Genomic DNA, 23,553 nt, shown 5'->3' with positions numbered 1-23,553 from the left:
CCCCCCCCCCCCCCCCCCCTCACCCATCCCACACAAACCATCCAGGAATGGCCCCTGGATACTAGCTGGTTACACCCACTTATCAATGTCCTCAAATCCTCACATTTCCTCCATGCTCATTGCTAATGGTTACCATAAATGATCATGTCTTTACACAATGTAATGGCATTATTTTCATGCATTCACGTGTCCATCAGTACCTCTAGCTGCAGGTCTCGGCTCCTCATCACAGCCATGTTCCTCTCCTCGCTCAGCGTGGCGTACCTCATGGCCAGTTTGTAGTTTTCATCCTTCACTCTCAGCAGCTCGTCGCTGTAGGTGTTTCTTTCCTCTCTCAACTTATTGTTCCCTGGAGAACAAAGCGTGGTCTTGATACAGCAGTACATTAGTGTGTTGTCTGGACTTTTGGTTGATAACCAGCTGTGAGTTTAAGTAATTACTGAACATTTATGAAAATGTTATGCTTATAAATGATTATAGAAAATGCATTTACACCAAGCCCAAAAGAGTTCAAAGTTATTTTTTTCAAAGAGAACGAATAATGTGAATAAACTGTTTAAAATATAAATGAACCAATCGTGAAAAATAATTTTAAAAAGTGTTGAAATGTTGCTTTTAACTGAGTGAGATGTGCAGTGCCTTCTTGGTTCAGAAGTAGAATCCTGTGTTTTTATTTTATGCGACATACAAAACCATCAGTTTCATATATTTATAAATTTTGACATATTAATTGTTAGTAAGTAAGTAAGTAAGTAAAGTTTATTTATAAAGTGCTTTTCTCACATAAAAAACACAAAGTGCTGTACAAAAGAGTAAGTAAAAACAAAACAAACAGTATAAAATGTATATAAATATATAAAATTAAAATGACACTAGCAAAAAAAACATCAACCAAAAGCCTTCTTAAACAGACATGTTTTCAGATCATTTTTAAAAGAGACGACAGTGTCTGCAAGACGCAAGGACAGAGGCAGGGCGTTCCACAGTCTTGGAGCAATAGACTGAAATGACATGTCCCCTCGGGTCTTATAACAGGTCTTAGGTACTTAGGACTGTAAGTAGGTTCTGGCCAGAAGACCAAAGAATGCGGTCAGGGGAATACGGCTTCAAAAGGTCCAGGATATAATGTGGGGCCTGACCGTTTAAGGCTCTGAAAGTCAGCACTAAAATCTTAAAATCAACCCTGAATTTTACAGGGAGCCAGTGGAGGTTCAACAAGACAGGGGTAATATGAGACCTTTGAGGGGGACCTGTTAGAAGTCTGGCAGCAGAATTTTGAACAATTGTTAGGAGGGACAGATGTGGTTTAAGGATAGGATTTGCAGTAAAGTTGCCATGTTAACTGTGTCCTCCTAATTTAGATGTTCACCAGTAGGCTGTCAGAGAAATATGGCCTGAAATTAAATTCTTCCTTTTTTTTTTAATTTGTTTCAACGTGAACGTTCTTGTTGCACCAGCTGCAGGTTTTAACAGGACACAACACATACCACAGTTTCCTTGTGTCATTTATAGGCCTTGCTAGTCATTGTGATTTCCTTAATAAAGAAAAAAAAACACTGTGGTGCATGGAGCAGGGCAAACCGAAAACCAAGCATGTGTGGTGAAAGTTTCTGTAAATGGTGGTACATTTTTGGTTTGGATTTAATGCTCAACCATTTGAGATACTACGCATCTTTCATTAGTGATTTTGCCATTGATTTTAAGTCTTATATGGAAAGAATGCAGTGGAGAAACACAGATAGAAGGAAGCTTGCATGTCATAAACACAACATTTCTAATTTGTCTGCTAAAAAGGATTTATCTTAACTTTTCATTCTTGACCTTAAATGTATGGGCTTAACTTAATCATTTCAATGTCTATTTTATTCTATTATAATGTTTCCAAAATGTAACTATACTTGTTGTAATTGTGCTTTGTTTCTTGAATGTACGTTTATTGTTCAATGTTTATCATGGGTTTCTATGCCTCTGTAAAGGGTTGCCTTGTGGCTTGTCTACGGACAATAAAGTGTTTTCTTATCTTATCTTATCTTAACTTGAAATAATAATGTGTATTTTTACTCTGTTGGAAGGCCTGAAGCTCCTGATTGGCCAGTCGTAGCTTCTTCTGCTCGTCCTCCAGGGTGCAGTTCTTCCTGCTGAGCTCCACATGCTGCAAGGTCTTGACTTTGGACTGCTGCTGCAGCTTCATCACTTCGTTCATCAGGAACTGGGTCAGACCCTCGTGACCCTCCTCCACTGCCGTGAGAAAACAGGTGGAAAGGAGGGGAGGGTAAAAAAGATACATCACAGAGTTAGATAGTTATCACATGATACAGTACATCGTCTACTCTATATAACGCAGGACTGCACCAGCCAATTGAGATCTATGAAAAGTGTTGCAGGGTTAGATTGTCTGTGACTGATGACTGTTCCTCCCTGAACAGAGCTACAGAACCAGTTTTACATCTGGCAGTTAAATGTGTCATTTTCATGTACTTCTTCTTTTCTAATTGTTACTATTCCCCCCTCAAGGAGGGCCAGATTTCAGTTTCTTAGTCAGCAGGATTAAAGAAAAAAACTATAGGTCTGATTTCCCTGGAACTGTGTGGAAAGGCAATTGGCTGAGAAAGAACACATCAAAATTTGGAGCAGATCCAAATCACACAGAGATGATGCACCAATTATTCTTTCTTTCCAAAAACATTGCAAGGTCTTCTAGTTCAAAAAAAGACAGAGATCTTGTAGTTTAAAAAAGCAATCAAACATTCAAGCTTGCCTATAATGACCAGATCTTTTCTTCAATTAGTTTGATCCAGTCAGTCCAGAAATACAGTTTATTGTCCATTAAAATCGAAAATAGTCAAACTCTAATATGAATTTTCTGTGCGGTAAGTAAAAGCTGTGTGTCCATGCATACATGTGTGTGTCGTGCGTCTGCATCCAAAGGTGTGTGTCTCACCTACGATGGTGGAGAAGCGTCTCGTGGGCTCCTTCCCTGTGACCAGCTTGTACAGTTCAGGGTAGTAAAATTCCATACTTTCCAAAAACGCCACATACCCCCGCTCTCCTTTAGTGTGAAGGATGTCAACTAGACGGCCTGATAGATTGATTGACATACTTTAAGTTCAACACAAAGAAACATAAACGCACATAAACTCAGGTTAAGAGGGTGAGAAATCTATTGCGTGAGGACAACATGACTGATACACACTGGATGCACACACATCCCTCTACTTACTTGTGCGGTTTGCTTTGGAGACCAGCAGCATGGAGTTGAGGATCTCATCCTCGTCCTGTTCATCCAGGACTTTGCACTGGCGGAGGTAGGGGGTGAGCTTTGCCGGGGAGATGGTGCGACACAGTTCGTACCGTTTGCACTCCACCTTCTCCCACAGCGCCTCCATGTCATCATATGTCCCGTTTTCCATCTCTGGACCCTGAAAAGTAGCAGTACTTCCTTTTGTTTATGTCATTTTGCATCATCAACACTGATTCAGATGAGAACTACAATGTGTGTGTGTGTGTTTGTGTCTATAGATAGATAGATAGATAGATAGATAGATAGACTTTCTTAATCCCAAATTGGGAAATTACGCAGTTACAAGCAACAAGTTACAAGGACATACTCACTCACAAACATACAGAAAAAACTATAGATCTACTAGAAATAATAAATAACATAAAAAATAATATAAAATAAAATAAGACAGCAAAGATAAAAAATGCCAGAACAACTATTTTAAAAATGGATGAAAAAGAATGTACATGTACAGTTTATACAAGTGTAGAATAAAATGTACAACCTACATACATAGTATATCTAATTAAAATATGTATAATATTAAATATAAAGTAACTACTGTGCAAGTAGCATTATAGTACAATATTATATGTGTGAGGTAATCAGATTATTATTATTATTAGTTATGTCACACACAACTGTGAAATGTATTTTACTCAACTCAGATTACAACATTACATTCAAGTTTATTAATAATGAATGTTGGTGGAGAAACACAAATCTACGGCCGTACTCTGATTCATTTCTCCTTTATCATGTGTAACCGCTGGTACAAAATGGTGAATGCAAAGAAAGCAGGAAGAAAGATGAGACTAAGACACCACAAGTTGACATCATGTCTTAGTTTACATGTGGTTAGTTGTGTACAACTAAGGGAGATAAACCGTTAGCCGTGCTAACCGTGCTACTCTGAGGGCTTCTTCCTCGTCCTGCTTTAAGGGAAAGCAGGCAGCCACCCAACCAAATCAGTGGTTTTAAAACCCCATGTTGGACACTTGGAATTCAGATTGGACAGATAGTCTAGCTAGCGGTCTGGATTTACCCTGCAGAGATTTGAGGAGCAGGTAACCATAGTCCTAAGAAATCCTACACAAAGAAAGCGGAAGGTAACGGACCATTAGGTAGCCAAAAAGAGTCAAATCCGGTGGAATATCCGGCGGCAACGGAGCAATCCCGGAAGTTGTAATGTTTCAACAAACCCCAATGACAACTGAACCCACTTTTTTTCAGAATGCCAAGACAGTTGGTGTTAAAAACGGAGGGGTGAGCTTGCACATATATCAGAAGAGATGTGGCAGGGAAAGACAGTAAGGTCTGTCCCCATAGAACACTCTGCCATGTAACATTGAGCAGATACTGCAAGAAATTAGGACACCTCAGAGAAAAAAGTTCTGTTAGGAACACACACATAACAGCAGTCAAACGTGTAGAGGATGCCGCAACTGAGCACTCATATTGGACTCACACCACATGAGATACTAAGCATTGGACAGGTACAGGAAGCGAGTTAGACCTTAGTTAGAATTGGTTATTAAATATTTGCTGTTAATTGTGTCATTTCTAATTCTTCACTCTTATTGTTAAAACCTAACCCGGGCTGTGTAACAATTTAGCCCAGGTTGTAACAATGGAACTTGGAACTTGTATTGGACAACAATGAATTCATTATGTGCTGTACAGTAGTTGGAGAAGTTGGAAAGATGATTTTTGTAGTAGACAAATATTGGTACTTTGTCAAAATTTGAGAGATCTAACACAAAGATTTTGCAAATTAAGTGCGGTGACAAAAAGGGTTCCAGCCATACCCAGTCTTCCCTACGTTGACATGGTACATTACTGTGCTGCAGCTGAGCACCTAATAAGCTATGTTGCCTTGTTTGGTCACTCACTTAACAAACGGAGGTGCAGCACAAAACCTGTGTTCATGTTAGCAACAAGATAACATCGGCAAACATTTTATACAGCTGACATGCCTCTTGATCATTGATGATAATCTGCAAAAGAAGCATGTGAGACTTCGTGAGAAGTGAGGTTTTGCTCATTTGGGTCCCACACATTCTCCGCTTCATCCGTTTCCCTTATGAACAACTTATACTTTAACCAACTGACATCTTTCCATTTACTTCTCCTTTTTTTTACTTTTCCAAAGACATATTTCTACACTCTTTATCATCCTCTCACTCCCACTTGATTTCCTCTCTCTTATCATTTCACTCACAATCACAAACACACACACTGTCCATGCATCTCTGGGATTTGCATGCCATCTGGCCATGTGCAAGAAATTAGACAATCCTGCTTTGAGACTTTTTGCCTACAGATAGGCAAATCAATGCTATCCGATGCCATTACTCATGTAAACAAACACAATCACACACACTTTTGCATACAACTGTCATCTGCACCGTGCATGTGGAAATTTGCGCTTGTACACATACAGACAGATGCTGGTTAAATTATAAAGGACGCAACAGCAACGCCTCTTTCTAAATATAAACACCACTCAGATTTAAGTCAAATTCAGCTCATTTCTCTGACTTTTTCAAATATGTAGACATTTTCGAATATGTAGACCCTCAGACAGTAAACAACATCAATGATAAGCTGCTTTTCAAATGCAGTTTGAGGCAGACAGAAAAATTACACTCTCTCAAGCTTTTATTTCTATGTAATGTGTAGTGTATGTACTGCCACAGTCACAGCAGATGATAAAACCGCAAGCGCTCACACCAACACACACCCATGTACTCATGCAGAAGCACACAGTGCATGCATACACACACATGCAGACCCCTTCAGTAACCACATACATGTTTCCTCTTCTCTCTTCTCTTATTTTGGATGTCATTACCGAGAAAGCTCATCCTTGCTTCCTCCTTTTCAAACCAGATGTGGAGGAGTAGCTTGCTTCCTCTATTCTGTTTTAGTCCTCTCAGTCGGACCTTTTTCTTTATAGTATTGTGGTCAGGAGAGGTTGTTTTTTTTAGAGCAGTCTAGGTGTGTGTGTGTGTGTGTGTGTGTGTATGTGTGTGTGTCTGCGTGTGTGTGTTTGTGTGTGTGTGTGTGTGCGTGCATACGTGTGTCCTCGCACTAAACCTTGTCTTTTCCTCTTTTTTTTCAGCAACTGCAGACTTAAACAAAGGCAGACACACAAACACAACCACTTACTGTCTTGCAGGACTCTGAAGCACCGAGCAACGCGGTTGTTGTTTCCATTATTTTCTAACACCCGGCTCAGTATTTTAACTGTTTCCCACCTTGCCTTGCTCTGATCACAGTTACCGGGGTTACTACTGCTAACACTAGCACTCTGAATATAAGTTACCCTGCTCTTTGCATCTAGAAATTCATTCATTTTATGTAAAATACTCGGTGTTGTCAACCACCATGTTGTCAACAAAGAACGTACACTATAGTCTCCAATAAACATTATTTATATACAACATACAAAGTATTTACATGTCATGTGAACACATAATGTACAGTATAAATACATTTAAAATAGACTGATGCCATGTTTGAAAATGCTTCATTATTGCCAAGATTAAAACTGGTGTAAAACCTTCCCAGACATATAATTTGAAATGTGCTTTAAAGCATAGCCTTGCCATTTCAAATGAAGTCTGAGGAAAATATTTTCAAAACTAACATTGCAAATTCTAACATTAAAGTATAAATGAATTTAGTCCTACATCACATAGACATAAGAAACTGGGAAATCAAATTTGCTCTAATGATTTCTACTGACTAATTGACTAATTGTGCAGCACATTGTCTAAAGGTATGTAGTTACGGTCAGTTGGGTGTTAATTTGTCACATGAGATTTCACGTGCTTTTGTTATCAGGCATCACAAAGCGAGAAGCATCATGTAACGAGTACAAATTATATCTGTATATAATTATGGTAAAGTGTGCTGAAAATAGTGACTGCATTACAAACTTGTACTCGTTTTCTGTTGTGCAATCACTTTGTTGGGGCCACGCTGTCTCCTTTGTGACACACGATAAAGCAGCATAACTTATTTATGTTGAGACCTGCACTTTTTGCTACAAAGACATCTTGCTGGCTTTGCAGCTTGCCTTGCATCCTCACAGCATCTGCTTCCAATAACCAACATTAGTTAGTCTTCATGTAATCTATACTCTTTCACATGTTTCCTTCTCATACACTAATGATTTTGCTGCTACAATGACTCGGCATCCTCATAACAAGTTAATAAAACAATCTTTTGTATTGTTATTTCCTTGTTTTTAGAGGAAACATTAAAGTCGATTTAAAGATTTGCTATTTTCTCTTAGTGATGAATAAGCATCCTAGTTTGTTAATGGCTTAATAGAAATTATTATGACTTATTGAAGGTGTAACAGATTTTCTTGTGAAAACTCTCATCATATTAACTTAGAAGTCCAAATTATGTATGTTACTTATACTTTGGCCCAAAATCACTAATTTCCTTTTTTGTCTACTTGTATGAACAATGCACGCATTTGTCCAACAAAGAGAGCATTATTGTGACCCAGATTTATTGCACGCCCAGCCAACCACAGCCATGTTCTGCGCCACACAAACTAGAGAGGGGGTAAGTGTGCCACTGACCAATAAACAAAGGAGTTAAGCACATTGCAATCCAATCCAACATCACTTAGTGCACCGAATTCACTGAACCTAAAGAATGGTTTTGCTTTCGACTGTTGATGACGTTCCAGATTTAGGAAAGCACATGCTTGATCGTGTTTTTCAGGGTTGAAAATATCGGTTTGAAGCCCATGCCGTGGCTCAACGGTCCTAGAGAAGCTGTGTCCCAGGCTTACTGTCCTGGATTGAGACTGGCCGGCAAGCTGATATGCAGATATGATTGGTTCAGGTGTACAAACCATCATAAAGGCTCCATTGTCTGGCAGAATAGTTGGAGCTCACAGGAACTTGATATGTGGGCTCCATCCGTGCAGAGACAGGGCCCACAGACATCAAGCTCCTCTAAAGGCTTGCATGTGTTTTTTTACTCTATGATTTACTTCTTTAAAAAAAAAACTAAAACAAACAAAAAACAAAAACAAATAGGTTGTGATTGTTTTTATGTCCCCCTTAGGAAAACTAAACCAAATCTTCCAATGGAGCGTGACATTGTTACATTTGAAAAGTTAATGCACATTATTTGTAAGGTGTAATGAAAAGCATTGTTTTTTTGTGAGTAGTTCTAAAAAGGAGGCTATCTTTCTATTGCTTAAAGCTCATTACTATAGTTATACAGACATATTAGAACATATTTCAGCAAAAAGATGACATTTAACAAGTTGAGATCAATGCAATCGCGATGAATATGCAGGATGCAATCACCTCTGTGTAAATGCACTGTTAGACTACAAACTTTTCCATGTCAAGCACTGCTCAACTGACACAAATTAGATCTGATAGGATTTTTGCTTTTAGATATTTTATAACAGACCATTTTAGAACATGACCTGTGTGTCTCCCTGTATCACACTCACTGGACCCCATTGTCTCTTGCACCTGCTATTGGAATCCCAAACATTTTAATGATGCCAGATAATAACCCAGTGTTGACAGACATTCAGCTATTGTGTTTGCCAAATTAATAACTTCCTTCATTTACAAGCCATGAATATACCAGCCAGTCAACATTAACTGTCATTAGGCCTAAACACATATGCTGATAGACAACATTTACAGATGTTGTTGCACATGTGCAAAACTGATCCCATCAGAGTATCAACGAGTTGTGTTAAGGGACAAACGTGCAGTTTATTAGAGTTCTTCTGGAGGTCTAAGGGACTTGAGTTTGGACAGATGTGTAGGCTGTTTTAGTGGAGATGACACCCGCTGACAGGCTGCCACCGCTGCGGCGATCCGAGTTGTTTTATCACTTCTCGGCTTCGCGTTTTTTTCCATTCAAAATGACTCACGTTTACAAGGCTGTACTTTTCTTTTTTTAATTTCTGAATCGCTCAAAAACTTCCTCACATGCGAAAACAAGAGGGGTAGAGTTCTTTTGCTTACCTGAGATGCGGCGGGTAAGTTGTCCAAAGAGTGCAAGGGAAATCAAACTTGGCCAAGGTGTTGTAGCCGTTTTTTATTGTTTTTTTGGGGGGATGTTGTTTTTAAACCGGTTGGTTCACCATCAGTACCAGGGGCTTACAGGTTGTCTCCATTTATCCAAAAGAGAAATGACTTTTAAAGTAGTAGTGATGCGCGAGAGCATGGGAGCTGTGGCTCCGATTCAATGTGTGAGGTTGAGAGAGAGAGAGAGAGAGAGAGAGAGAGAGAGAGAGAGAGAAACAGAGAGAGGGAGAGAGAGAGAGAGAGAGAGAGAGAGAGAGAGAGAGAGAGAGGGCGGGGGCGGTGTGAGCGCAGATGGAAATAACAAGTGCACAGAGGTGAGGAAGAGCGCCTCTGTTATCAGGTACGGTGGCCGCGTAGGGACCTGTTATGCGTATATAATTGGTCAGTTACTCCTTCAGCATGAAATCCGTACAACGGGCAATTGATTTCTTGGAAGATGGAAATATCAAATGAGAATCGTTGCCTGCTTAGCTTCACTAGGCTATATACAGTATATTCTACTTTTTACTCCTTCTGCTTTCACAAAACAATAAAATGTGATAGGCTACACTGTTATAGAATATATTAGAACTATAAACCCTGCTTACACATTGATGCATTATTAAAAATCAATGTATAGGCTACATAATAATGTGACAATCACAGGCTTCATATTGATGACTGATTATGTTCACGACTACCTTACCTTTACTTTATTAATTCAAGTAGCCTACATTCTGCTGATGTTACTTAGGCTACCCCTGTGTGACATTTCCAATCCAGGACTTTTAAAAGTGATGGCCTATTTTTACATTGCAGTAGGCTTTTGCTAAATAAGAAATTAAAAGTGGCATTGTAACTGCATTATTAGGCTACTTTTACTTTTGATACTGTTCTCATCTACAAAGTACAGAGATTAAGGAGTAGTGGGCCATGTGTATATTACCATAGCCCCTGAAATGTAGAATTATAAGGTATCACAATGGAAATGGTGAAATTCTCAAAAAGAAATGTAAGTAGCTACTTGGACAAATAAAATTAGCCTGTTTCTGTTGAAAAATTGGATGAAGAAGAAACACCTGTAAATCATGGGTGCTACTCATAGACTGATAATATTAACAGTGTATTGTGTTAATCCACCAATAGACTACTAAAGTAACAAGCTGCAAAATACAGTTTTGTTTCAGTTTGGTTCTCACCGGAAAACGAATATTGCAATTTGTATCACACCAAAATGCAATTGATAAAAACTAAATTTTAGTCAATTGAACTATTGAAACAGAAGTCTGAAGTAGGCTTACCATGAAGTAGCCTTAAAGGAAGATTTGTGTGGGCTCTACATTATCAAAACAAAAGGATAAAAACATGCTTTTCAAAGTATAGACCTACCTTTTTTTCGTTCTTTTTTTACTGATTGTATAAATATAATCATCTACTGAGGATTTTGATTTCATGTTCATTATGGTTTATGGCTATAAATGGCGAGTAAGTTACCATTTTCACAGAGCTGCACCATAACTTCCCCTTAGTGAAGACGGAACTAAAGTGACGGTCATGTGATTGCAGTCAGGACTGTATTAGCGACCGCACTGTTTACGGTCCGCAGCAGGAATGCCACCAGACTTTCTTTAATAATGTACTCTCACGGTGCAGAGAGTTTAATTAAACAAGCAAGGTAAGAAAACATAAAAGGAAGAACTTTCTCCACCGTGTTTATCTATTCTCGTCTGCTGTTTCACATACACACATAGTGTTAGCATTTCCTCTACTAAGCTAACACGGCTAAAGCTAGGTAGCTTGTCAATACCGTGCTGTGCTGTGCTGTGTTTTTAATGTTTACGTTCAATAATCGTTAATTTTACACTTCTTTGTCTAGAGTTTCCCCCCAGAAAAGTTGTAGCAAGTGTCTCTTTTTTGACAAGGGGCCCCTTGGGGCCAGTCACAGACTGCTGGCAGCATTAATGTAGAGCCAAATGCTTTCTTCTGTGATGACAGATTCATAGACGTAATCGTAACATTGAGAGTTTAAAACCAGCTTTAAGGCAGATTGGTGTGGGTTCTGCGTTAAATCAGTGCTATTAGCTAACAGGAGATATGGAAAATATGACAACGTTTAAGTTTCCAAGCGAGTCTCCCCACTGTAACTACTTAAAAATCTTAAAAATCTTAAAAATACATTAAAATGTTTCCCCCTAGCCTAGTGACTTAGGCCTGGTGGGGGATCGACTTGGGCCCGGTGGACTACCAGGCTTGCATTACACTGGGGCAAACCCTGTTTGACCATTCTAAGGACTTCGCAGACACATAACCAGGTGCTCTGTGTGTCATTTCTAGGGAGATTCAGGAGTCTGAGCTGCAGAAGTTTTACACCAGATTAGTCAAGCTGCTCCAGGGGAAAGAGCTCGGTCATGAGACTGTCGACTCTCTGCAAAGGCTGCACCTCATCCTCTCCGCCACCAAGTACACCAGGACGTAAGAGCTCCAACCTACATACCTCCCATACACCATGCACAACCCTCTGTCCAATCACCTCATTCCTTTCAACTTGCATCATCATTATCTAACTCGTTCCTTGTTCACTCCCTCATCTACCCCTACTTCCATGATCCTCCCTCCCTCTCTGTTCTCTTCTTTTCTCTCTGCTCTCTTGAAGGTAGCAAGCACAAACACAAAGAGCCACAGGGTTGAGTTTCACCTTCCCAGTCATCGATCTTCTATTTCTGCTCCAAAATCTTTAATATACAGTGTGAGATTGTATCCATAACATTTCTGCCATATGTCTCATCTGTTATCATTGACCAAAGGTTGCCTCCGGAACTTCAGAAGAGGGTTCAATCACTCCTCTCGTCACCAACGGAGCATTTTCAGGTGCTGAGCTCAGCTGTGCTCAGAGAGACACCGCCGCTGTCTGGGCAGGAAGGGAACTACAACCAGGAGAACATCAGTCAACTGAACAGCCATGCTGCTGCCCTGGTGCTCGCTCAGGTAGGGCTGTCCTCAATCAAAGAAGTGTGTAGTCCACTAACAAACTTTGGTTGACTAATCAATTATTTGATTTAACAGATCTGTAAAACTGAGTTTCTCCACAAACATCATGCAAATGCACCACTTTAAATCTTTTTTTAGAAATAAGCCATTTACTACGGGAAGAAGCTAGAAAATGTACCATAGTGGGTTTTGGTTTGTGTTAATGTATATCATTTTAGAAGACAATTGTTTGGTGGTAGTGAAAATATACACACACACACACACACACACACACACATATATATACACACTAATCATGGGTTCACACACAGTGAGCTTTTGTATGGTTTCACTGTCGCTCACCAACTAAACCCCAACAGGCTGGATCCATGGCTGATCTGTCGTCTCTCTGCGCCCGGCTCCTTCGCGGTCTGGAAAGCCGACCATCAGAGGCGCCAGCTCACTCGCTCACATACACCCTGCCGATTCTCAACACCATCCTCACACTCAGCCCCGAGTGCCTCACTGAAGGTAACAGACAAGGAGTGGGGCAAAGTTAAAATCCACATCTGATCAGTGATCCCTTACATCATCATTTTTCTCTCCACCTGGCTTACAGATCACGTGACCCTCCTGAGTAAAAAGCTTGTTGATTGGTTGCGTTATGCCAGCATCACTCAGGGAGGCGGGGCTTCCGCGGGAGGATTTTTCACAGGACACAGGTCACGTCAGGCAAGCCGTCCACTTCATTTTTTGATTTCCAACTTTTTCACTAATGTAAAAGTGAAGAAGACAGTACTTTCTGCTGCTTTGTTGTAAATCTTTGTGTTTTCTATCAGCCGGTACCGACAGCGGAGCTGGATGGAGCGGTGTCGGGGGATTTCTTCACTGTGCTGTGTGTGGGCCAGGGCTTCACAGAGGACCAGTGGATGAACGTGTACTCCTTTTCAATGCTTCGCCATTGGCTCCTCACCTACCACTCTGTTTCTAGTGGCAACGGCACAGCTGACACTGGTATGACCAACCCACCAATAAAGAAAAACGCGTCCTTTTCCCTTTCCATATAAGAGAGGCTCAGTTCTTCATGTCCCAGCTGTGGAGTACATACTAGGAACATCAGCCTCAACGTATCAACCTTGATGGTTGTAATTCACTTATATCAGTTGTCTCAGATGACCTGCTCTGTGTTTTCATTATCTCCAGCAAACAGGCTACAGCTCAGCCTCTCCCTCTCCCACTCCCTTTCTAATGGTAAGACTTGTAAGTTTGTGGACCCTCCCTGCATGCGTGTGCATCTAAAATAATGCTGAACTTCTTCTTTTTAACTTCGGTATGGCACCCCAATTGACCTGATCATGACTCAAATGTGATCTAACAAACCCCCTAAACAGAAATCCTGACCTGTGACTTCATAACTACTCTTTCCCTGTTTTGTGCACCTCCTTCTTTAATTTGAGTCTGTAATCATGAATGAATCACTGTGATGAAAGATGCGTCAGTGATTAACCATCTTTCAACCTTTCCAATGCTCTCTGATTTTAAACCTCAACAGCAAGCTTATCTTAAGGGACAGTTTACCCCCAAATCTAAAATTGACATTTTCCCTATTACCCGTAGGTAATGGTATCATGGCATGGATAGCCTAGTGTTGGATACATCAGCCGTGGAGATGTCTGCCATCTCTGCAATATAATGGAACTAGCACTCGCCTTGTGGGGCTCAAAGCGCCAAACATATACTTTTGGAAAATATGGACTTTGGGGTGAACTGGGAACTTTTTTAAAGCTTTAACTTTAAAGTAGCTTGGTGACAAAGTGTACAAAACTAAATCATGTTGTTGCAAATCATTCTTCATTATTTAATTTTTTTTTTTCTTCTTGTGGCTAAAATGCGAAGTTCCTCTCGATTGAAGTTGATGTTTTATAAACCAAGGTATTGGTTTGGATCTCCATGAACTAAAACCTTTTTAATCATAACTCCTGCTCTCCGTTTGGATTTAGCAACAAGCAGTCTGAGGATACGTCCTACGGATAAATCATCATTTCTTTCAGAAGGTTTTGAGTTGTGAGCTCTCATTCCTGACCTGTGTTGCAGATGACCGGTCGGAGGTGGACGGATCAGTGGTTTCCATGGTTTCAGCGACTTCCTCCACCAGCCGATTGCTGCCTCCAAAAGAGCGTCTGAGAGAGAAGTCTTTCCAGTACTGCCTACGCCTCATCGAACAGAGCGATCGCAGTGAGTTTGTGCACATGTTATATTGCACAATGTGTGTGTGAGAAAAAAGTAAGATTTAATCCCAGATTTTGAATTTAAAAACTCCCATATGAGGTTGTCGTCTGTTCTTTAGTATCTGTCCATTATATTTAACTGTGTAAGTGTGAACAGTGATGTGTATTCTTCTCTTTGTCTCAGAGGCACACAAAAAGGCCGATACGGACCTGCAAAAAGCGGTGAGTCCAAATATCCCATATTTATGAGCACCATTGGAACATATAGAACATTCATACACACATACTGGTTCCGTTTCTGACACAAACAAGCCTTACTTACTTACACTACAAGCATACTATAGTATTTATGGGTTTCTACTAGAACATGTTTATATGCTTTAATATTAAAAAAACAGATTATTTTTCAATAATGTCTGTATTCACTACTGTAAACACTTTCTGCATACGGGCTGTGTGCATTTCTCTGCAGATTGAGCGTTTTGATACTTTTACAGTTTTAATATAGCACCTCACCCTGCTTTAAAATAAAATACACGGAAATCTCACTTTTGTACAATATGGGACCCATCTTAAATAATTTTCCGTTTGGTGTAGTTTTCTTCCTTCTAGTATATTACCAATAAGAACGATCAATAGTTTATAATTGTATAGTGGGCACTTTACAATGCTTAATTTTTCAATTTAGGGCAAAATGTTGCTTTCCTCATTCTTAGTTATATTCTAAATAAACTAGCTATATTTATTTGATTCTGGTGCCCTTATTGTGTCTGTCCTGTTTCCTCTTTAAGTGTCTGGTGGAGGCGGTGTGTATCCTGGACTGTGTGTGTGAAGAGGACGCCTCGCTGGTCTTCCGAGCGTTCCCATGCATTAAGGCGCTCTTTGGTCGGCTCAGCTCAGACCTGGCGTTTGCCAGAGTCCTGCTGCCCATAGCTCAGTTCTACCTCAACCATGGTTTGTGTTTACATGTCTCTCTCTTTCTCCAAATCACGTATGTACAAAAGCATAAGTATGGATTCAGGTTGTAGGATCCATTTACTGAGTTTATCATATTTTATTTACATTAACCAAATCGCTGTTGGCTGTAGGCCTACCTACATTATGAGGGGTGTGATTATTTACATACAGTTCAACCACAGATAGTTTTTGCATCGCTTTACCTGAAATAAAAATAAATGGACTAAAAATGTATTTTCATTTTGGACCTGCGATCTTACCCTTATGTTGGTAATTGGCTCTGGTAGGTTTCAAGCCACTATACACGCATAGAAGTTCTTTCACAATGGCAGTTCAGTTTCTTGATTCACAAAAGCATTTTCATTTTAAAACTGCTGAACGTGTCCCGTCTAGGCGAGATGGCGGCAGTGGATTGCGAGAGTGTGTGGAAGCTGGTGTTTGGCCGATTCCCTGCCGAGCTGTTCAACGACCACTTCCTGGCACACGAGCTTCTACGCTTCCTTCGACTGAACCTCAAGAGCCTACAGCTCCGAGTCCCACAGTACACCCGCTCCTTCCCAAACCTGCTGAAGGTGAAAATACAGAAATCGCTTTGACTGTTGTTTCATCTACACATACCTACTGAAGGCTAGTGAGAAGTACATGCTATACCAAATGAGGGATACACAAGCTTTTTCTCTTTGTAGTTCTTAGCGTGGGACAGCCCAGCGGTGGTGGATGACTTTGTGGATCTGCTGTCATCTCTGGTGACAGCTGGAACTGCAGTAGAGCTTCTCCACACTCTGCTGGACCTGCCCTGTCTCTCTGCCACACTGGTCTTACAAGTCAGGTGCATGCACACATTAGAGCAAAAACGTGTAAAAAATTTACAAACTGCAGATCGGATTGATTTAAAGGTCCCATGGCATAAAAATGTCACTTTATGAGTTTTTTTTAACATTATAATATGCATTCCCCCAGCCTGCCTACGGTCCCCCAGTGGCTAGAAATGGTGATAGGTGTAAACTGAGCCCTGGGTATCATGCTCTGCCTTTGAGAAAATGAAAGCTCAGATGGGCCGAGCAGGTTAACTTGCTCTTTATGAGGTCATAAGGGGCCATGTTACCTCCCTTTTCTCTACTTTGCCCGTCCAGAGAATTTGACCCACCCATGAGAGAGAGAGAGAGAGACATCCTGGCTTTCAAACGAGCAAAGTGGCAGTTGGTCAAGGCCACACCCCCTCTCCTCCTCTAAAGCTACAGAATCGGACATGGCACACACTAAGGAAAGCTCATTGTAGGACTGGCTCTAGTGGCTGTAATTCTGCAACGAGGCTGAATTTTGGAAAAGAGACTTCAGATATGGTATTAGGGGACCACTAAGGTCTATAAAAGCATCCAAAGAGCACCATGTCATGGGACCTTTAACTATGTTCATATTTTATTTTTACCACCATCTTACTGGCTTTGTGTGTGTGTATGTGTGCTGCAGGTCAACTTGTTTGCCCACCTCTGAGCCAGGAGGACGTGTCCTCCTGTCACCTGATGCATATCGAAACCCATCTTTCCGAGGGCTTTTCCTCTTCCTGCTTCGAGGGGATGCCGGCTCAGGTAAACAACATTAAAGGAATACTTTGTTATTTTGAGAAATGCGCTTATGTGCTTATCAGGTATAATGAGTGAACAAGTTAATAATGATCTTTGAAGGTGCTAGCAGGCAGATTTTGTTACCTTTTGGGCTTGTATTGGACAACTCTCCCTTTGCCAGACCTATCTCCACAGCACTGTCAGCGCTGGAGTGTGTTCTGGCTACACCGCTTTTCTAATTTGGATTTGAGAAAAAAAACCGCTCTGGCTTGATTTGGATTTCTTTAATCACAAACGCCCTGGGCAGCGCTGGCTGGTCCTGAGTCAACAGTGCCCTTGCTAAACAGATAGCAGAGGTATTGGAGGTGTAGGGACATCTGGCGCGTCTCTCACAGATGTCCGTCATAATCCCAGTAATATACTTCAGGGAAGCCGGACTGCTTTTGAACAGAGCCGGGCTAGCTATTTTGCCCTTTTTATGCTAAGCTAGGCTAACCAGCTGCTGGCTGGTTATTGTTTGATTGCTAACGTTAACTCAATGCACAATTTAACTGACAACCTTTGTTGTGTTTAATGCTAACTTGTAGCCAGCAGTGAACCAACTTCGTTAAGTAGGTCCATTTTTATTGTACTGACATTACAGAAGTCTCTTGTTAGCTTCTTGGAGGCTACTTGCACCAAAGTGACGCATGCACAACTCAAATCTACACTTGACTCACATTGGGCAGTGACAGAAACAAAGTTCATTTAATCACTTTTCTCTCGCTCTACAGGTGACACCATTGACCGACTGAGCACGCTCCATGAGCTGCTAGCTGAGAGCGCTGATTGGCCGAGAGTTGTTCAGTGTGCCCAGACTGTTCCCGTGCTTTTGCACGTTTATTTCAACACGGTCATTACGGTGAAGAGACTAAATGTTCTGTACCAAATCATTACAACGGCAACTACCGCACTTTAGAATGCTGGACGTTTAGTTTCAGCTTTTAAAGCAATCTGATATATGTGCTTGTTTTCTAGGGAGCCGATGAGAAGCTTTTAACACACTTGATTCTGGTGATGCTGGAGAGAAGTAGCCTCCTCCTCAACATCCCTGAATACAATAAAGAGATACACAGGTATACCCAAACACACACACACACACACAGTGGAACGTAAAGTGTTTCTCTGCTGTATGTTTTTACCCTGATCTCCTCCCTCACTCCACGCCTTGCTTTGTCTTCCTACTTTTGCAGGGTGTTCAGCAGCCACCTGCTGAAGTTTTGCAAGCTCCACCCGTCTCTTGTAGTGGACCAGTCTCCCGAGCTGCTGGAGTTCGCTGGAGCCACAGCCAACGTCTATAGCAAAGAAGAAATCTACACACATGTGGTAATAAAACTGTTTGTGTATGTGTGTGTGTGTGTGTGTGAGTCTGAGGATGGCAGAGAGGAGGATCATGCTGATCTAAGGATGATCCTCTTTCCTTTATGTATATTTTGGATCCTTTACAAAACTAAAGCTTTTGTCATATCTCAGCATCCTTTTGATATCACACCAAACACTCAAATGTGCAACAACAAAAACCTGACACTGAGATGATATTGAACTTGTTTGACTTTCAGGTGTGGGTTCTGGGAGAGTACCTCTCCGTGTCATGTGACTCCCGCTGCTCCGTGAGGCTCATCACTTCCTGTTTTGAGGCGTTGGAGGCGGTGCTGTTTGAGATCACTTCATCTGTCCCACCACCTGGAGCAGATTGCCCAGCACCCAGAGTTGTCACCACGCTAATGAGCGCTCTGGCTAAGCTGGCATCACGATCACATGACCTCATACCCAGGTGACAGTACTACACTTTTTTAGTGGATTTGATTGATGTTTTCCTCTTGCGGACATATGTAATGTCATGTAATTGTGCGCTTATGTCTATTTTAGAGTGTCTCTGTTCCTCTCCAAGCTAAGAACGCTAACCAGAGGCGGTTCAGTGGCCTGGTGCGCTGATGAAGAGGACCTTGTTGCCATAGTAACGCGAGGCGAGGAGTTGTGGTCACTGCTGAAAGCCCCCGGTGTGGCTCAGAGCGTCCTGACCCCACCTCCACATGTCACAACACCCCAGTGGCACAGAGACACCAACGTGGCCATGCCCCTGCGACTGCGAGCCCTCACCAGCCTCACACACTCACAATAAAACACACACACACACACACCGATACACACTGAAATGCATACACATCATCATTTTGAATTTGCAGCTGGCGATTCCCTCATGATATCCTGCTGAATCTTGATTTTTGCACATTATTCTTGTAAATAAAAGACAATATTTGATTGAAAGCATTTTTTGCATCCACAGAATACCCAAACCCGTCCCAGTGTAATATAGTTTATCTTCTTTAATACAATGAAAATACAATTTTATAAAATAGATCGTCAGATTTCTTTTTTAATTATATAAACTTCCTGAGAAATGACTCTGTAAAACAAACAGTTGAACTATGCTTAAAGAAGTAAAAAATTCAATCCCATGTGTATTCTGAGGATTTTAGGAAATTTTACTTCATTCAACATTGTTGCTGATAGAAAAGTGCCCAAGGATAAGAGTGCACCACTTAAACAAAACAATCAATGCTTATAGCCGCGACAATCTTTTTGAATCTACCAATAAATACACTTAGTTTAACATTAGCTTTAGATTAGACTTTTAATCTTACAAATAATATATCAAAATAGTATGAGAATTGATTTTAAGGCCTATTCAAGACTAATTTAAATCCAAGCAGAATCCCAATCGTGCTACTGAGGCCTGTCATCAACAGTAGACGTATAATCTGGAATGAGAGAGGCTCATCAGAGTCAATGTGGATTCTAATCAGCCAATATATGGGGACTTTAAGTCTGTCTGCAGGTTGCTTAATGCAGTCTAAGTCAAACTAAAACATGCCAACTCAATATTTTCAAAATGTGGCCACTGTGCAAAAATAGACCAAACCAATATAAAGTAAAGTAGGGGTTAGCGCCAAGATAGAGGAATGCCCCTGTGGAATGTTTTGGCACATAACCTATGGTTAGGATATGTTAAGGGTGGACTTAATTAGCCTAGGATAGTTTAGTCACAGACTGTATGTCGTCAGTTCTGTGTGTGTGATTAAATAACATTTTATACGCTTGATGCGTATTCTTACAGAGAGTTGCTGACTATACATTTAGTGCAGAAATGAGAGTGGTATCAGTGTCATCTAACGCCCAGTAAGAAAGGGAATTAAGCGCATTAACAAATTGTCAAACTACTCCTTTCACTCAGCATTGGTCATCTAATCTTGCTGGCACATTATATGTTGCCTTATTTGCACAAACATCTCCCAGCAGGTGATGAACACAAATTAAGATTCTTACCCCAGGGCTGTTTTTTGTTTTATCTTTCTGATGAAAAAAAGGTCTTGGACAGCATAATGCAAGTTGTAACTTTGCGTAAGTTTGTAAGTCAGTATGAATGTTCACTGTTCAGTCTGTTATATAATTAGCATTTTAAAAATGCCTTTTAGCGTAACAGAAAGATTCCCCCGGGTCTTTGAGACCCAACTGTGGAGAATTTCATCTGATCAGCGGCAGTCAGTGCGATGGGATCATCTCAGCACCATCTCTCCAGGTTCAGCTTCATGAGTCAGGTTAGCTGTAGTCAGAAGAAAACGGCCTAATGACTAGAAGAGGCTAGTCACCTGGACGTCTGCAGCAGCGGCCCAGGTAAGTACAGGTACCTCCAGATGGCGTAATAGTGAATGCATGCTCCTGCTGCCACAAAAAGATGCCAGATGGCGTGGGCGAAAGGGACGAGGCCATCGCTCTTAAAGAAGACCACGCCCACCACGTAGAAGACTCCTCCCACTGCCAGTTCACACACACCTGCACGCTCCACCTGGAACAGCCCAAAAACTCATGTGAGTGTTTAACAAAATTAATTTGAAGGTGATTTACTGTAGCAAAAAAAGGATGGGAAATAAGTGATGATTATAAAAAAAAATGTAATAATAACAAACAATCTCCAGCAGCATTGATGTTTGGCCCTCTATTAACAGAATATAACCCATGAATCAAAGATATGGTAAATTTCTGATCCAACATTTATATCATCAGTAGGAATCAGTAGGTTAAAAACAGACTAAAGAGAGGGACAGACTAATGTATTATTGGCTATTTTTTATAAGAAATATATAAAATATACTTCATATCCTGTGATTGTTATGCTGTTATTGTAATACAACATTATACCTGAGACAAAGTCAATCTAAAAACTAACGCATTTGAAAGTAGTCTGTGGTAACGTTACAGTAATTGATTTATAGGCCCTTTAAATCCTGACAGTGTCTGATTTCACACAATAGCAGGAAGCCTGCTGCAGCGGAAGAGGGCTCGCAGAAGACAGCTTTTTCTTCTTCTTCTTCTGAGAAGACAGGCAGAGAAAGACAATGCTTAGACTTTAGTGGTGTATGCTTACCATAGACAGGATGACCAAAGCCGGAACAACCCCCATGGCCACATATCCAAACAACTCTACCAGCTTGTACCTGCAGGTAAAAAACAAGACGACGTAAAAATACAACACCATATTCTCTGGCACTTGTTTCTCCTTCAAACAGCCCAGTGTTTGCTGTAAACACTTAGTTTCAGGTTAATTGTTTTAATACCAGGACTCAGAGCAGAGCGACAGAAAGACAGACTTTGTTACCTCTCGTGGAAAAAGAAGACATACAAGGATCCTACGCACGCCATGAGCCATATCAGCCAGCGCATGTGGCACGCCCAGGGCCCCAGATCCCTCAGCATCAACCTGGGGAGACACATGGGCACATTCACCGTTGGAGCTTATTATTAACCAGCTGTGTTAATAACTATTAACTACCAGTTATAATAACTACCAGACTGTATGTCACTCCTTGACCCACCAGGGAGAGTAGGAGGCAGCTATGAAGAAGTAGATGGCCATTCTGTCACACATGTGGAAACGCTGCTCCACCTTCCTACACACAGACGAGAGAAGAAGAGATGGAAGCTCATTTCTGTCCTTCAATTCTAGTGTTATACATATTTCTTTAAATTATACAGGACCCAGCCTGCGTAACATTACAAAGCAAAATGGGGCTGCAGTTTCTTTCAGCTCACAGCAGAGCTTACATTTTAAAAGGCACGTCTGGTTGTTGTGAAAACACACACACACACACACACACACACACACACACACACACACACACACACACACACACACACACACACACACCACACATTCAAACTTCCTCTGACCCTGTCCTTCAACACATAAAACAGTGCCTGTTATGTCTTTTCTGACTATTGTGGGTGAAAGGGAAGAGGAGTTGTTTAAAAGTTGGACTCTATTCATCACTTTGTCAGTTAAATATGTTAATAAAATCATAATAAACACACAAACTTTTATGTTTTACACATATTGTGGTTTTTCCAATAGCTATATTAATCGTGCTCTCTGTAGGAATGATTAAGTTAGCTCGATTAGGGCTGGGCGGTATATTAACAGTTTAACAGCAAATAGTTATGTCATTTCATTTTTCTATATGGTTCCTGTTGCAGCTAAACTGTTAAGAATATTAATGTAATTTGGACCATTGGCGATTTTAGACCCTTTATAGCATTTTAGCTAAATTTGAACTCAGACCCCATAAAAATCATAATAATAAAAAACTAAAATTAAAAATGAATACATCTTTTTTAAATCAATTTTAGTGCCTCTTGTCTGTTAGTGACAGAAGAAAAACAATGACAAGTTCAAAGGGCTTGAAGGCTTTTTTCAAAGTTTTCTCTTTGAATGTGTTTTTTTTCAATGTTTTGGTCACTTTTTTAAACACTGTCATTGCTTTTTCCATAGTTTCTGTCACTTTTTCAATATTTTGGTGCCTTTTTAACAATTTTGTTACCCTGCAAATCCAGGCTTCTCGCAAAAGCACAATTTGAATTTGCTCAGCGAGTAATGCTGCTTATTAACTATGCCCTTGTGGTGCCTCCCTTTGAGATGGGTGACTTTCATTACTTGATGCCGGAACCTTTACCCTTTTGGATTTGGTTCTGTATTTCCAGGCTATGTTTTTTTTTCTTTCAGTGTTTTTGACTATATTTTTCATCGTTTCTGTTGCTTTTCTCAACATTTTGTCATTTATTTATTTTTTACATTTTTTGGCGCATATTTCGACAGCCCATATTTCGTGACAAAAAAAAAAAGGTCAACATGAGGGTTAACAATCGACGTTCAACCTCAAACCTAGAAATAGTTTTGGGATACAGTGAACAAAAACGCATCACCTAAATAAAACGTTTCCAATGAGAGATGTTAGACCAATAAGAGAATAAAGCATCATTTCAACCTGGTAGAATGTTATTCTGGATCAGTTAAGCCACATTTCAAGAACATGGCTTTCTGAGATATTTTTTTCCTTGACTAAAGATTTATTTTTGATTTTATAGGGTCATGAGGGGAAAGTGGACCAAGCTGAATG

General features: G+C 40.6%; 3 protein-coding genes across 8 annotated transcripts in view; 1 reads left to right on the top strand and 2 right to left on the bottom strand.

The window, feature by feature from the left end:
• Nucleotides 1-9,563, bottom strand: part of card11 (caspase recruitment domain family, member 11) — a 19,677-nt gene extending 10,114 nt beyond the window's left edge. For 4 of the 5 annotated variants that reach the window (XM_034893756.1, XM_034893760.1, XM_034893758.1 and 1 more), the window contains exons 1-5: nucleotides 9,304-9,563; nucleotides 3,221-3,419; nucleotides 2,942-3,079; nucleotides 2,062-2,238; nucleotides 201-349 (exon numbers count right to left, since the gene is read on the bottom strand). In XM_034893756.1, the coding sequence (XP_034749647.1) occupies nucleotides 201-349; nucleotides 2,062-2,238; nucleotides 2,942-3,079; nucleotides 3,221-3,410 (654 nt within the window). In that variant the 5' untranslated portion in view covers nucleotides 3,411-3,419; nucleotides 9,304-9,563. Of the gene's footprint in view, nucleotides 1-200; nucleotides 350-2,061; nucleotides 2,239-2,941; nucleotides 3,080-3,220; nucleotides 3,420-7,664; nucleotides 7,670-9,303 lie in introns of all 5 variants that reach the window. The other variant, XM_034893757.1, reaches the window with a different exon arrangement.
• Nucleotides 9,564-10,839: 1,276 nt separating this feature from the next.
• ap5z1 (adaptor related protein complex 5 subunit zeta 1) lies at nucleotides 10,840-19,369 on the top strand. 2 transcript variants are annotated; one of them, XM_034893767.1, is made up of 18 exons: nucleotides 10,840-11,020; nucleotides 11,680-11,817; nucleotides 12,150-12,330; nucleotides 12,693-12,843; nucleotides 12,932-13,044; nucleotides 13,152-13,326; nucleotides 13,516-13,563; nucleotides 14,407-14,547; nucleotides 14,725-14,762; nucleotides 15,332-15,494; nucleotides 15,891-16,069; nucleotides 16,184-16,326; nucleotides 16,968-17,086; nucleotides 17,836-17,963; nucleotides 18,080-18,177; nucleotides 18,295-18,427; nucleotides 18,661-18,875; nucleotides 18,971-19,369. In XM_034893767.1, the coding sequence occupies exons 1-18, from the start codon at nucleotides 10,980-10,982 to the stop codon at nucleotides 19,221-19,223; spliced, it is 2,457 nt and encodes an 818-aa protein (XP_034749658.1). In that variant the 5' UTR covers nucleotides 10,840-10,979; the 3' UTR covers nucleotides 19,224-19,369. The 2 variants fall into 2 exon arrangements, with proteins under 2 accessions (XP_034749658.1, XP_034749659.1); XM_034893768.1 differs by lacking the exon at nucleotides 13,516-13,563.
• Nucleotides 19,370-19,999: 630 nt separating this feature from the next.
• The window catches only part of mmd2a (monocyte to macrophage differentiation-associated 2a), a 9,335-nt gene continuing 5,781 nt past the window's right edge, over nucleotides 20,000-23,553 (bottom strand). The window contains exons 4-7 of the mRNA XM_034893790.1: nucleotides 21,976-22,050; nucleotides 21,759-21,860; nucleotides 21,528-21,597; nucleotides 20,000-20,948 (exon numbers count right to left, since the gene is read on the bottom strand). Coding sequence (XP_034749681.1) covers nucleotides 20,748-20,948; nucleotides 21,528-21,597; nucleotides 21,759-21,860; nucleotides 21,976-22,050 — 448 coding nt within the window. The 3' untranslated portion in view covers nucleotides 20,000-20,747. The remainder of the gene's footprint in view (nucleotides 20,949-21,527; nucleotides 21,598-21,758; nucleotides 21,861-21,975; nucleotides 22,051-23,553) is intronic.

Source organism: Etheostoma cragini, chromosome 15 (genome assembly GCF_013103735.1).
Source record: "Etheostoma cragini isolate CJK2018 chromosome 15, CSU_Ecrag_1.0, whole genome shotgun sequence".
NCBI classification, from domain to species: Eukaryota; Metazoa; Chordata; class Actinopteri; order Perciformes; family Percidae; genus Etheostoma; species Etheostoma cragini.
Note: the sequence above shows the minus strand (reverse complement) of the source record. Positions and strands in the feature narration are given on the sequence as shown.

Excerpts from the sequence above, each read along its gene's own strand:
- ap5z1 (XM_034893767.1), top strand. The coding sequence starts at position 10,980 with ATGTACTCTCACGGTGCAGAGAGTTTAATTAAACAAGCAAG. Across the intron at positions 12,844-12,931 it reads CCCCGAGTGCCTCACTGAAG|ATCACGTGACCCTCCTGAGT; the intron begins GTAACAGACAAG and ends CCTGGCTTACAG. Across the intron at positions 18,178-18,294 it reads TACAATAAAGAGATACACAG|GGTGTTCAGCAGCCACCTGC; the intron begins GTATACCCAAAC and ends CTACTTTTGCAG.